Genomic DNA, 15,524 nt, shown 5'->3' on the forward strand with positions numbered 1-15,524 from the left:
ACGCGGCACTTCCTTAAAATCTTGCTTCTTTATTAGTTCAAAAATTTAAAACATGAAAGGTAGGACAAAGTTACAGCTGATGCGTTTCGAGCTATTGCATGTAAGTGTACAATAAGTTAAAAATTTCCTTTATATTTTTAAACTTATTGTACACTTACATGCTATGACTAAGAGCTGCAATAGCTCGAAACGCGTCAGCTGTAACTTTGTCCTACCTTTCATGTTTTAAATTTTTGAACTAATAAAGGAGCAAGATTTTAAGGAAGTGCCGCGTCCACTTTGATTGAGAATCTGGCATTTATTATATGTCTGGGGTAGGATGGGGCACTTAATTCTATGTCTGGGGCGGGCAGGGGGCATTTATTATATGTCTGGGGTAGGCTAGGGCCATTCATTCTATGTCTGGGGTAGGCAGGGGGCATTTATTATATGTCTGGGGTAGGCTGGGGGCATAAATTCTATGTCTGGGCTAGGTTGGGGGCATAAATTCTATGTCTGGGGTAGGCTGGGGTAGGAGAGAAAGAAGAAATAAAATATCCTTAGTATTACAGTATGTTACATTATGGGGCACTATTTGTGTGGTACTAATATTTCAGGGGGCTCTATAAAGCTCTATTACAGTATTGGTGGAAGCAGAAGAAGGGACAATAGGAAAGTGCAGCCACGGAAGAACATTTTTAATGCTCAAATTTTTAGTCGGTGCCTGAAATATGTTCTATTTTCTGTATATAGAAAAAATTAGGAAATGTCTATGCCTATGGTATTGTTGATCACATCAGTGTCCATAACATGTCCACAGAATCTATAGGTCTCACCCGCAGAATTTATAGGCCTCACCCACAGAATCTATAGGCCTCACCCACAGACTCTGATCATCTGGGTCACAGCTCTCATAGGAGGCAGTTCGGGCCTTCACAACCGTTACTATGACAACTGCTACACCCTACAGCAGCACAACACAGCCGTCCTAGGGACAAGCGCTCCGAAACGTCTTCCTATTGGCTGGATCGCTTCCATCAATCACGGACTGGAACACAATCCTCCCATCTGTTTGCAGCAGTGAAACAAAACTCAGTGATTGGACGATCGCATACGCAGCCGATGTTCATCCTTTTCAGGCATTGGTTGAAATTCATGTCACTCAAAACATCTCACTGAACTCAGCGCATGCGTATAGCGAGAGGCTAAAGTGCTGGTCCAAGGAATTGGCAGGTCCCGGCCGAGGTGTCTGGGGCCGGTGTCGCGTCCGCTGCTCGGGATTGTCCCGGAATCATCACAAAGATGCCGGTAATGAGGGGCAGGGGCGAGGGCTGGCTGTGCCTGCATGGTGGAGCAGAGAGGACAATTCATCCATTCATATACAAGGCCTCCCCCTCCCAGAACATCCCTGCATGACACATCTCATACTGTACACAGCAGGGGATGTGCTGCCCATGACAGGAATATGGTATACAGCAGGGACTGGGCTCACTACAAAGTGCCAGGAAGGTGGGCACCGCACACTGGCATCACAGCATGTAATCATTTCATTATAAATGGTTATTTACTCTGTTTCCCCTCAAATAGGACGTCCCCGAAAATAAGACCTAGTACAATTGTGTTCAAGCTTAGAGATATAAAGCCTCCCCTTAAAATAAGACCTAGCGGCAGTCATTGCTGCACCTACCCCCACGCCGTACATTAGTGATAGTAGAGCATCTAGATGATGAAAAGGTTGGGACACGGGCGAAGAATTCTTGAGAAAAAAATAATTGCTGAATGTTGCGCTGCAATCATCTACCCGGACATGAGGAACTCATTTAAGAAAAGTTTTATTTCTAAACATAAGAGATTGGGGCCAAAGATTCCAATAGAAATGGAGTCACATGAAACTCCGAGTTTGGAGAGTTATAATGATGTTAGAGAAGTAGATTTTTTTTGTTCAGCAATAAATCTGAATCCTTGTTCATGCAAAAATAAGACATCCCCTGAAATTCAGACCTAGCGCCTATATAGGAGCAAAAATTAATATAAGACACTGTCTTATTTTCGTGGAAACAGGGTAAGTACCAGAAGTTTTGCAGTATCCTATAGCACCTTATGTCACTATATGATGGTTTCAGTAATTTTCTCCTAAAGTTCCCTAATGATAATTCTCGTTTATCCACAGATCAACAAAGCCGAGAAACCAGAGTCCTGTGACAATGTGAAGGTTGTGGTTCGATGTCGCCCTCTAAACGAGCGCGAAAAGGCCATGGGTAACAAGATGGCCGTCCACGTGGATGAAATCCGTGGGACTATCGCTGTCCATAAAGTGGATTCAATGAACGAGCCCCCAAAGACGTTTACCTTTGACACGGTGTTCGGGACTGACAGTAAACAGTTAGATGTATATAACTTAACAGCCAGACCTATTATAGACTCCGTGCTGGAGGGTTACAACGGTATGTATACACTGTGTGACACTGATTGCACCTGATCAGATGGGGGTCCTGAGCCCTGGTTTCTGAGGTGTCTAAATGTAGCGGTGGTGGAACCTGTAAGGCTCAGCTGCTATGTTTAGTCTGAGACTGATGGAGGTTGTTGGATATGACACTTAGCTAACTGTCTGTGGGTCAAGGGCAAGGACATTATTGGTAACTGTATATGGGTGAGGATGGTCCGTGCATCGGAGACGCAGAGCTGTCACTGTCCTCTGCTTTGTGGTCAGTGCATGAAAACCGTCCAGCATACGATTGCTGGTTAATGGATCAACTACACTGCAGAGGACGGGACTCTGTGCTTCAAAGTTATATTTGATTTTTGGAATCACTGATTGTCAACGCAGCTGTTTTGCGGGGAAGCAGGGACTCCTTGCATCATATGACTATGATGTTCTGCACTGGGGGCGGTCTGTGAAATCCGGCCATTGACCCACCACAATCGTATATTTGTAGCCTAAATCTGGGTGCAAATTTCCAGTGCATCTGAATGCAATGCATAAACACATTTCAATTTTGAAGTGAATTTTTCAATCATGAAGATGATTTTTCCATTCTTGTTGATAGAGGAGATATCTTTTGGTGATTTCGCAACAGAATTCACATTCTATGACATTTTAAATCCACATCGGCTTTCTGTTTGTTGTCTACTTCTGTAATATCATTGATATCATTGATTACCTGTCCGGTAGATACACCAAGAGGCTGGATGACTCCAGAGGGGTTGGGATTTCATCATACACTGGCACACAAGTGTTGGCGTATAATCAATCTCCCCCACAGTCTATATTACTTAACTGAGTGACCGATTTTACCCTCGTCCCCTACCCCTTACTAAAATGATGAGCTGTTCTCCCGTGTACAGCATGGACCATCATTGCTCTTTTTGGGCCAGACAACAAATCTTTTTAGCCACTCATGGCACATGTGATATTTGCACACGTGAATACAGTTTTTCTGTTTTGGCACAGACTATGGTAATGAGATAAGTTCTTTTTAACACATGACATATCTGTCAAGAGGAAGAGGTTCTGGACCCTATTACTGCATCCATCTTTTCTAGGACATCTGGATATCAATGTCAATCATTGTAACTGTATACTTTATTATACATCTGCGCACCATGTGTGGCAATTGCTGAGATCAGATTGCGGATGTGACACACAATTGTTCCCTTTGTATTTGTTGTCCTGCCAGAAGAATGACACGGAATAGAATATTTATTTGCACTATTATTTTGTGTCACTTATTTCTATAGAAATGTCGGCTTTTGCGCTCTAGAACTGCCGGTAGCTTGTTTTAGTAGCAGATAGTCTATTGCTTTGCTCTCTTAGTTCTCAATCTATTCTTAAATTTACAGGTACTATATTTGCCTATGGACAGACTGGGACAGGCAAAACATTTACAATGGAAGGAGTGCGAGCGGTTCCTGAACTTAGAGGGATCATTCCCAATTCTTTTGCTCATGTATTTGGACATATTGCGAAAGCGGAAGGAGATACACGGTAAGGTTGCTTGGTGAAGGTTTTTTTTCCTTGAAAGTGGTTGTCTTAAGTATTAAGTTCTTTTTAAATATGGGCCCCAAGGAGTGTAAAATGAATACATTCACTATATCTATCTTATCCCGGTTCTCTAGTCCAATGTGGCACCCACTAAAGCCTATGCCTGCGGTCTGCATCGGTCTATAGTGGGCATGTGGCTGTATGCTGCACAGGAGGGCTACAGTGAGTTGACCATAGCTAGTTTGATGTTTTTATAACCCTATATTTATTATTAAAGGAAAACTACCATCAAAAATCAAGCATTGTAAACCAGTGACACCTGCTCATAGATACAGGCACTGTGACTGTGGTAATCTTATTATTTTTATTGTGCATGGCCTCCATCCTCCTAAAATGAACTTTTAAAATTTGCTAATGAGCCAGAAAAGCTATGTGGGGTGTTATCAAATCTCCTCCCAGTATTAGCTTCGCAGGCTGTAACACTGAGCAGGTGCATGTCTCAAACCCCCCCTTTGGCACTCCCTCTGCCGACTGTAATCTCACACAGTGGGAGCACTGAACTGTTTAACAGCCTGTGAATCTGCAGCTTGGAAGGGCTCTGGTAATGCCCTCAAATAACAAATATAAGAAGATTACCACAGTCACGGCGCCTGTATCTATGAGTAAGTGTCCCTGGTTTATCATGCTTGATTTTCATGGTAGATTTCCTTTAATCCCCTTGAAACCTCCTTTAAATAGGATGATTAAGTGACCTACTCACAAACTGCCACTTGTGTACAGGTGCCCTGTAAACCAAAAGTCTGCAGTGCCATAATTCTAAAATTTGAAGAATCTCACCAATTTAAAGCAAACCTGTCATGACATTAACATCCCGAAGACCAAACATTACCTTCTTCTTTAATATGTACGTCCCCTGGAAGTGATTTGATCATATTTCTAGGTTGCAGAAAGAATAAAAACGGAGTAGAAGGGTAGGACAGCAATCTTTTTGTTTTAGGTGATGTTATGGTGGTTCTCGCAGCCAGAGTTTCTGATGCAGGAAACCGGGAATCGACAATCTTCAAGGAGGAAGCCACAGCACATTTAACCCTTGGTGCTGTGGCTCCCTCCTTAAAGCAAGAATAAAAAATAATATCTTATTCTTTTGTAGGATGCTGTCGGGCAAACCCGCCTCTTGGCGGCGGGAGGCGGGGTTGCCTGACGGCGGGAGGCGGGGTTGCCTGACGGCGGGAGGCGGGGTTGCCTGACGGCGGGAGGCGGGGTTGCCTGATGGCATCCTACAAAAGAATAAAAAATTATTTTTCATTCTTGCTGCAATCTAGAAATATGATCAAATCACTTTCAAATCACTCGCCTGCCTGACCGACTGCTTCCTACAAAAGAATAATTCATGCTGCAACCTAGAAATATGCTAAAATCACCTCCAGGGGATGGACATATTACAGAAGGAGGTAATGGTTGTGGGCTTGGGAGGGTTAGTTTGGTGATGGGTTCCCTTTAAGTACTTGTATTCCTCGATCATCTGAACTTCTATGTTTGGAATTCATTTGAACCTTTGTTAAAATAGCAGTGACTTATGGCATCCCCATATAGAATTCACAATCCCCACACCACATATACTATATATACTCTTATACATTTTATCATTGGTCTTTAACTGGGAACTTGTTTTTTTAGGTTTCTGGTACGAGTATCTTACTTGGAAATCTATAATGAGGAAGTACGGGATTTACTCGGGAAAGACCAAACGCAAAGACTGGAGGTACGGATTGCATGATATCCAGGAAAGGTGACATCTGTTTCTATTTAATATTTGACAAAAAATTGTTAAAGGAGTTGTCTATCCACCAGCTGCTCTGTTTATTCAGAGGTGAAACAGACCTTCCCTAAGTCAGAAAACTTTAGGTGGCTGGAAAATCACTAAGGCTACATGCACACAACAGTGTGATCACAGGGGCTGTAACCCGGGTGTAGCAGGCGGCCAGGTGGAGAAGGGGTTGAGCACTCCTCATCCTCCCCCTCTGCATAGTATGCCCAACTTAGTCAGGTTGTGGTGAGACACTGTGTGCTCACCGCAACGTCACAGGTTGTAATAGACCACTATGGAGGCTTTGATCTTGCTGCACAAATTGCACACACCCCCACCCCCAAATACAGTAGACGCCCAATATGGTAGTGTGAATGTAGCCTGAGCCATAGCAAGTAAACTTATTTTTATAAATTTGTTACAATTGATGTGAGACAATGTATCCTGAAAGTGGACCCCCCCCCCTACTCCTCCAACTGGCCATTGCTGGTCTCTGTGCTTCTTGCTCTTGAGATGACATCTCAGAATGGCCATGTGAGCACTTGGTAGTACAAGTTTTGTGTCTGTAATGTAAAGCATACATGACTTCTTAATGAGAACAACTCTTCCCTAGGTTAAAGAGCGACCTGATGTCGGAGTTTACATTAAGGACCTTTCTGGATATGTTGTAAACAATGCTGATGACATGGATCGGATCATGACTCTGGGACATAAGAATCGTAAGTTATGCCTGTGATGACAATCCATAGGAGCCACTCACAACCATTAACATTAGGTAAAAAAGAAGAGACCTGATTGGTTGATGTGGGCATTTGTATCTTCCTATTGCAGTATTTTATGAATCTTTATGATATGTAAATTGTCTGGGGGTTTAAAGTTGTCCGACAGCGTATCCATAACAGTGTGTTGAACGTGGAAGGAAAGGGGTGTAGGGGGTGCCCAGATGGGGAATTCAAATGACTACAACCATGCGCTAGCACTGACCTGTGTATCTCAGGTGAAAGAAAAGTCTATCAAAAAATTGATGCAGCGCTCACCTCCTCCTCTCCCGGGCGCTGACGTGTGCCCGCCGTGCTACGGTACGGCAGGTACACGTTCGTTTGAAAATAGCCTTACTTACAATTTATAATTATCATTAGTGACTGGGTAAAAATGCTAAAAATATGACTTTTTTCATTCTGTAGGTTCAGTTGGAGCCACAAACATGAATGAGCACAGCTCTCGCTCACACGCCATATTCACCATCACTATAGAGTGCAGTGAGAAAGGTGCAGATGGCAATATCCATGTGCGAATGGGGAAGTTGCATCTTGTAGACCTGGCGGTAAGTATATTTTCACATTTGGGGAATCTGTTTTACTAACATTTTTCATAATTCATAAAATGTGTACACCAGTGTTATTAACCATAGCAGGAGACAGCGATACACTTTGTTATACCTAATGCTGGGCTTGAAGCCCCCCCAACCAAGGCACTATACTTTCATAGGGTATCAGCTTGTAATAGATACTTTTTAAAGTTTTTTTGGAAGTAATGACTTTTGGAGAGTTAAAAAACTAATTCCATACAATGTACTAGGAAGCTGCATTTAGAAAGGCTTATTTCTAGTTTTGTTTTTTTTTGCTTTTATTCTTTGGGTCTGTGCAATAAAGTTTATATATTTTTGTCATGTCTTAACAGACTTGTGATGTAAAGATACGTTAAAGTTATTAAGGGAGTATTGAGTGGGCTCATGGATTAAGCTCTCTCCATACAAGCAGCTTGTTTACTGCATATAGTAGCAGAATTCCTACGGTAACACCTGTGATGAATTCTGGCACCGATCGTGGGTGCTAACCCTTTTACTGCCGCCGGCAGGTGGGCACCACCATTATTGGCTTTGATCGTTGCTACCCGTGATGTCATCAGGGAGAAACTATCAGTTGCAATGACAGCCTGGAGTCTTTATAAGTCTCCGGGACCTATCATTACTGAAGATCAGAATACAAACAGTTAATACCGGGATTGAACCCCACAACCAAAAATTGCACTCAAATTTTTGAATCGCCACTTTTTCGCTATTGTGCAACACCTAAAAAATTTTCTAAAAAGTGATCAAAAGGTCATAGTCCTCAAAAAGGTACCAATGAAAACTTCATCATGTCCTGAAAAAAATGACCAATTACACAGCTCTGTTCACATAAGTATGAAAAAGTTATAGGCATCAGATATTAAGAAATGTATTTTAGTACAGAATGTTTTAATTTTTTTTACATTTATTAAAACACAATAAAATGTGTATAAATTTGGTATCCGTGTGATCATACCGAACCACAGAATAAAGGAATCTTCTAATTTTGAACGCATAATAAAAACTGTTAAAAAACTGTTAATAGCAAAACCACAAGAAAATAACGCAAATGTGTTTGTTTCCCCAACTTCACTGCATTTGGAAATTTTTTTCCACTTCCGAGTGCAGGGCATGGAATAATAAATACCATAACTACAAAGTACAATTTGTTATGCATAGAAAAAACAACCCCTCGCACAGCTGTACATGGAATAAAAGATAAAAAAATTTAATAGATTTTTCTAGGTGGGGAGAGAAAATTAGAAATGCAAAAACAAAAAGGGCCACGTCATTTAGGGGGTTAAAGAAAAGGTCTTGGTATCGCCATAATCAAACTATTCTATACTTGGGTGTGTTAAGCAGCTCTTTGTGCGTGGTGAGATCACGTAGTTTCAGCTCATCTCAACTTGGTACTGATACCCTGATTGTTTGGAGCCGCTCAGTGGTACCTTTTATATTGGGAAATTTAAATCTTTTGCCTTTAAATCTTTTTTGCCTTTTAAAAATGTGTATGCATACTTTACTCCTAGGCCCTTCCCCTTTAATACTTCTATCTATAGATTGGTGAATATGTTGTTCACAGGGTTCAGAAAGGCAAGCGAAGACAGGAGCAACTGGACAAAGACTGAAAGAAGCTACAAAAATTAACCTGTCCCTTTCCACGTTGGGGAATGTCATCTCCGCTCTGGTTGATGGAAAAAGCACTCATGTGCCATACAGGAACTCCAAGCTCACCCGACTGCTGCAGGATTCCTTAGGGGGGAATTCCAAGACCATGATGGTAGGAGGCTTTCTCTTATTTACAAGACTTTACTATTAGGAGCCTTCTATATGGCCAACATATTCCACAGCACTTTACAAATCAATTTATATAAACGTATCTGTGCCCACAACAGCTTTACAGCACAATAGGAGATGGCCATTTCATTAGAACTTTCAATCTATGATAAAATGGGAATCAAACAAAAGGATAAAATGATTCTTTTATGCAATAATGCAACCTTTTTTATTTAACAACGTTAAATGTATTAATATTACATCAGCATTAATCCAGTCCCTATGTTTTTTTGTGTATGAAGTGCCTTTAAATGATGGCAGATGTGTAGCACTTACGTGTGCTTTCTTTATGCACTAAGTGGAACTGTTATTACTGCAAAAAGAAACGGCACATTAACAAATAAAAAGGCTTTTAAATGTAATGTAAGTTACCCGGAGGCGCTCAGGCTGAGGTCACTTGAGCACCTCTCCACATTGGCTGCTTTTAATTTATTCACGCCCCACACTGTAATAGTACCTCCTTCTCCTACCTGAGAAGCTAGGAGCCGGCCGGTGACGTCAGTAGAACTCTATCTTTGTAAGTGTGCCGTTTCTTTATCACTAAGAATGGTCCACTTAATGCATAAAGAAATGTGCACGTAAGTGCTACACATCTACCATCCATGAAACAGATGGTAGATATCCTTTAAGGGTATGGAGTGTACGGTAAAGGCTTGTGGTTGTAAAGAATTCTGGAGAGACGTTAGATTAGACAATCATAAGATGTGGTGTGCATGCTTTAAATTGTGGATGTTGGGAATTAACCAGGTTAGCGCATTCCAGAGAACTTGAGAAAAGTCTTGGAGATGACTTTGTTGAAGTGAGATCATGGGTAATGTAGAACACAAAGATAAATGAGCCTAGCGACTGCATTCAGATATTTCCAGTGTAGAGAACTCTTCTCCAGCCTTTACATATAGATCAAAGTGGGAATTTTGGCTCTGCTCCCTCATCACTTCCCCCTCTCTCTGTCTGATGTAATCTCATGGCCACAAAGCGTTTCATCACACAGTGGGAAGGGGATGTGCTCCATGCACACTGTGCAGCACAGAGGGGCTCTAGTAACATACCCCAGGATCCCTATGAGGCTCATTTGCAAAATTATGCAAGTTGATTTTTGAAGGATGGAGTCCATGGATAACAAATATAAGATTACTACAGTCACAGTGCCTTGGTCTATGAGTAAGTGCTCCTGGTTTATCATGATGGATTTTGATGGTAGATTTTCTTTTAAGATTCATGGCAACATTTTCTGAATGATCCATTTTGTCCTAAATTTTATTAGAAATTTACTTGACCATTCAAGACAGTTTCCAACATAAATCTTTATTGGATGCCATTAAATAGTTGACTGGTAAAAAAAAAAAAAAGAAGAAAAAACCCACCTGCATACACCTTCTATTCTCCAAGATCTCGGCTCAGATTGTAACATACATTATTAAGTAACCGAAATCCATAAACTGTACCTATCAAGAAAAGGCTCATGCTGTAGATCTCTGTTGAGAAGATGTAGCTACATAAGTGGCCACTAGATGTCGCTGCTTTCTAGCATAAGCAATGTATGTAATGGCTTATATTTTAGCTACAAGGTTGAACACAATAATGATGATATCTTTTTAAATCATTTTCTAAGTTTAAATATTTTTTTATATCTCTTTCAGTGTGCCAACATTGGGCCAGCGGATTATAATTATGATGAAACGATAAGCACTCTCCGTTATGCAAATAGAGCCAAAAATATCAAGAATAAAGCCAGAATTAATGAAGATCCTAAGGATGCACTTTTGCGCCAATTTCAGAAAGAAATCGAAGAACTCAAAAAGAAACTTGAAGAAGGTAAGAAGAAAGTTGATATCTCCAAGTGGTTTTGAGATTTGTTGGTAGTCCCACTCCACGCATAGCAGAGATATAATGAAATGTGCTTGTTTAGGAGAGGAAATCTCTGGCTCGGATGAAAGTGGTTCAGATGAAGATGATGATGAAGATGGAGAGATTGGGGAAGATGGAGAAAAGAAGAAGAGAAGACGAGGTAAGGTCCCAGACATATAACCACTTGCAGCCCTCCATGAGGTTTGACTTGCTTGGCAGCAAATATACCTGTTATTTACTGGATGGGAAAACATCCAAATCTCCTTTACTCACAAAAAGGGTCACCCATGGGCAGAGGAAATACTATATAATTATCTATAATTTATTTTCAATTTCTGTGCTGACTAATTGGATCCCCCCATTGTTATTATATGGAGAAGGTTCCACACCAGTACATTATACAATATAATGCTGGGGCTTTTGTCAAGACATCAGAGCTAGGAAGGAGGGGGCTGTATAATCGAGACACAATAGAGTTTTTTTTTTTTTTAACCAAATTTGATTTTATGTCATGTTTTTTTCCAGAAAAGCACTTAGGAATTTAATGGGGATATACGTTATAGTCCTATAAAATGATTATAGCCCTAGGAGCAACAGCGAGGGTCTGACTGCTGGGAACCCCCAGTGATCTAAAGAATAGGGGTTTCATTCTCACGAATGCGGAAGGGCAGGACAAGCTTTAGTGAGAACTGGACCCCTGTTGTCTGTAGCGCTTTGGGTCCTGTTTTCATGATCAGTGGGAGTCCCCGCACTTGTGGATAGGTGATAACGTAAAAACCTGGGCCAACCTGTCTAAAGATATAAAAGGGCACCCGTGTGAAAAACAACCCATAACATGCTCGCTGCCATGTCATCTTTATGGAAGTATGTTCTAGAAGTCAAGTATGGCGATTACCATGTCTGGCAGTCCCATTGAGCTGCTTGTAGCAGCAGCTTGCAGTCCGGCCTCTGGATCTCTATCTTGGAACTGCCCTGAATCCAGTGCTTATCTGCCATCCTGCTTAAAGGCAGTCCCTGGGTTACGTACAAGATGGGTTCTTTAGGTTTGTTCTTAAGTTGAATTTCGAAATCTGTATATTTAGTGTAACTCCAGATAAAGTGGGGCACATTTACTAAGGGCACCAGTTTTCTGATGGACTTTGCATGTTATTTTAATTGTAAACTGCTTGCGGCAATATTTAAGAAGTGTCTGCACCACAAATGTGTAGCCCACAACCGTTTTGTGGTGCAGCTGCACTAGCCTCCATGCGACACAAATTAGGGGGCGTTCCGGTGCTCAGTTACCGTGCGCAAAGTCTGTCGCACGCCCTGTGTTAAAGGTGCATCACAAAAAACGTTGGTGAACTCTGTAGGGCCAGTGCAGGGAAGCAACAGATTCATGATCTCTGGCGCACCGAGCACTGTACACAGGCAGGGCACTTTTAGGGCAATTTCCCACATTCTTAGTAAATGTGCCCCATTATTTTTTGTTCCAAATGTTTTGTTAAATTTGAAAAAATTAAGGAACAGAAATTAACAATAAAGCTTCATTGCAGACACATACAGTTGACCATTGCAGCCTGGGGCTAAAGTTTTGTAAATTATCTGCAACCAAAGGGCTTCACCAGGGGCCACAGTGGGCATAGAGGCCCATCTGTAACTAGGGATCCTCTGTAAGTCTGGTGTCTTTAAGCTGGCTCAAAAAATGGGCCTTTTATACTGATACTGGTTATGAATAGGTCCCCCCTCCACCTCACCCCTCTACCCTTAAGGCCTCAGGGAGCGGCTGCAGACACAGCCACATAATTTTTCGTGGTTGCTGTGTAATGCTTTAGGACTAACCAGCTGCAGGTCCTCTAGAAAAGCTATGCACTTGGCACAGTATAAACCTATTTTGTCGGAGAAAAGTATATTGAAGACATGTCCACACGATTTACCATCATTTTTCTGGTTTTCGTTAGTATTCTTTTAGTGGCTATTTCCTATTGTGAAGCATAGCTGTGTGATGTAGGTGAATGGTTATCATATGGTAGATCTGCTTTGTTTTGTATGCAGGAAAGTTCCATCTTAAATTTAAAATAAGTAAGGGCTGTTATTTTCAAAGTAGAAATCCCCTTCTAGTTTCCATAGTTTATACGACAAAGCTTACAAAACTTAGATCCCCTAAACGAGAGAACAATTTGCCACAATTTGATGGTTTTAAAGTGTAACTAAACCTTTGAAGCATTTTTTTTATTTCAGAAATGAATAGTGTGGTTCATAACAGTAACCTTTTTATATACTTCATTATTTAAGACTGATTCTGTGTACCCTTGTTCTACTTCTTTCTCCTGTAGTGTAGTTTTCTGAGGTCTACCCACTTCAGACAGATGAGGAGACTAATGACCAACTATTTCCTTGCCTAGAACCTCTTTATCTTCGATTCCGCTTTCTAATGAGATTAGATATTATACTGTATATACTCGAGTATAAGCCGAGGCCCCTAATTTTGCCACCAAAAACTGGGAAAACCTATTGACTCTAGTATAAGCTGAGGGTGGCAAATGCATTGGTCACAGCATCCCAGTATATAGCTAGCTAGCCCCCAGTAGTATATAGCTAGCTAGCCCCCAGTAGTATATAGCTAGCTAGCCCCCTGTAGTACATGGCCAGGCAGCCCCCTGTAGTAAATGGCCAGGCAGCCCCCTGTTTGCCCAGCACATAAAAAAATAAACTTGCATACTCACCTGATGGTTTTCTTATAAGTTCTTCCACTTATTACATGTTCACGGCTCCTTCATGTGATGGAAGCTGCCAGGCTGTCACCATATACCGTATTTTTCGGACTATATAGTCCAGTGCACCTTATAGTTCAAAAAATAGGGTACATACTGTATTTGCACTGTGCAAATACGCTGGATTTACTTGTGGAAAACATAAATGGATTTCATGCTAAATTAAATCCATCTTTGGGTCATTCGGGTCCTCTTGCGATGCTGGCGGCTCACAAACAATGACGTTGGCAAGCGGAACGACCTGGAACCACCCAAAGAGGCACCGGAGCATCCAACGCAAGAAGAGGAACTACAAGGGACGTCGGAAAGGTGAGTACAGTGTTAATTTTTTTTTTAATTAAAGGCTTAGGATAGTCAGAAACATCTTTTGTTTCTGGTGCAGACATTCGGTAGATGATTGTTATCTTATTTGGCTGGAATGACTATAAGTCTAGAAAGTGGTAAATTTTGAACTTTGAAAATTGAGAATTTTAAAAAATTTTATCCAAATTTCCATTTTTTTTCATAATGAAACGCAAAACATGTCACTCAGATTTGTAAACTCCAATTGACACAAAGAACAGAGATATGCTCCTAGGAGATCCAAGGAGAATACAAAATGTAAATCTTGATAAACATATGAGCAGAAGATATCAGACATCTAAAATCCTTAAAACCGTATATAATAATGTACAATACCACTGGAGAGTGAAAACTGGTATTATCGCCCTCCAACACTTTCATTCCCCAAAAACCGTCAGTGGTGGTCCATGGTAAACAAGACATATATATATATATATATATATATATATATATATATATACATATATTACACAATATCACATAGGTGTCAGTACGAAGACCCAGCTCCTGTCTGAACCCAATATTGCTATAGTCAGGTATAGTGCAAGTGCAATCCAAGGGGAATAAGACAAAGTAAACCAATGCTCAGGAAGTGCCATATGGACCCAACAGGGGCAAGTCACAAGAGCCACGGAGCAGGCCGCTGGGAGTGAGGGCAGAACCTGACGTGTTCTCTCATTCACTGCCATTTCATCAGAGGGGGGGAATATATTTTTAAACTTGCATGAAGTACAATCTCAAAATCGCCTGGATATGTTAAAGCTCCAAAGTTTTATAACCAAATATAGTGACGTGTGGCAGATTAAAAAAAAAAAATGCCCTAGGCAGGAAGTGGAAAACTGGCTTCGGAGTCGAGGGGTTAATTACTACAGGTCACACCCCTATTTAGGCTATGTGTAGTACCCGGTACAGCCACTATATGTTGCGTGCACCTGTGCCCAGTGGTGACGCCCCATCACTGCTTTCCGCCAAGCCCTTCAATCAAATGGTGGAGGTGTTGGGTCAGACCATCATTGATCTGATACTCCTGGTCTATTCATGGTTAACCATCATTTATAGACTCCTTAGCTCCGATCTGATATTACAGTAACATTGAGAGAGTGAGCGAGAGATCACATTTAACAAACTGTTTGTGACAATCACAGCTTGAACCAAAAACTCCTTAAAAGGTTTCAGACGCTTTTGCGACTGGTGCACCTGAAGGGACGCGGCATTTGTTCAAAGTGGGTGTGGCCTCATTGTAAAGGGGGAGTGGCTTAATCTAGATAAAAATACTGATTATTCTGTACTGGGTAATAGTTGATGCAACTAGACCAGACAGTCACAATGATGCCAGATTTCTCATCCAGCTTCATTGATAGATCAGTCACAGACTTTGTGAGATAGTTTTGATATGTCCGTCTCATTGTTTCTTGTGTTTATAATCGATTTATGTATTTGAAAACTTATGGTTCTGTCCGGTTCTATAGTAGAATGGATGGACGTACAGTATTTGTATTGTTGAACATGAAACTCCAATCCAGCCTGGCCGGCTTCTCCTACGATTGTGGTCAGGATGTAGTTACCTTCCATCTCCGGTAGCTTGTTCTTGTGTGTCTCTTCATGACGTGTGTGATCCATGCATCTCTCTCTGGGGCCATCTCTCTC

General features: G+C 41.3%; 1 protein-coding gene across 3 annotated transcripts in view; it reads left to right on the plus strand.

Moving 5' to 3' along the window:
- The first annotated feature begins 1,131 nt into the window (after positions 1-1,131).
- Positions 1,132-15,524, plus strand: part of KIF3A (kinesin family member 3A) — a 41,150-nt gene continuing 26,757 nt past the window's right edge. For 2 of the 3 annotated variants that reach the window (XM_072146086.1, XM_072146087.1), the window contains exons 1-9: positions 1,132-1,287; positions 2,150-2,423; positions 3,820-3,964; positions 5,639-5,723; positions 6,382-6,487; positions 6,953-7,092; positions 8,681-8,878; positions 10,575-10,749; positions 10,844-10,942. In XM_072146086.1, the coding sequence (XP_072002187.1) occupies positions 1,282-1,287; positions 2,150-2,423; positions 3,820-3,964; positions 5,639-5,723; positions 6,382-6,487; positions 6,953-7,092; positions 8,681-8,878; positions 10,575-10,749; positions 10,844-10,942 (1,228 nt within the window). In that variant the 5' untranslated portion in view covers positions 1,132-1,281. Of the gene's footprint in view, positions 1,288-2,149; positions 2,424-3,819; positions 3,965-5,638; positions 5,724-6,381; positions 6,488-6,952; positions 7,093-8,680; positions 8,879-10,574; positions 10,750-10,843; positions 10,948-15,524 lie in introns of all 3 variants that reach the window. The other variant, XM_072146088.1, reaches the window with a different exon arrangement.

The sequence above is a fragment of the Engystomops pustulosus genome, chromosome 4 (genome assembly GCF_040894005.1).
Source record: "Engystomops pustulosus chromosome 4, aEngPut4.maternal, whole genome shotgun sequence".
Taxonomy (NCBI): domain Eukaryota; kingdom Metazoa; phylum Chordata; class Amphibia; order Anura; family Leptodactylidae; genus Engystomops; species Engystomops pustulosus.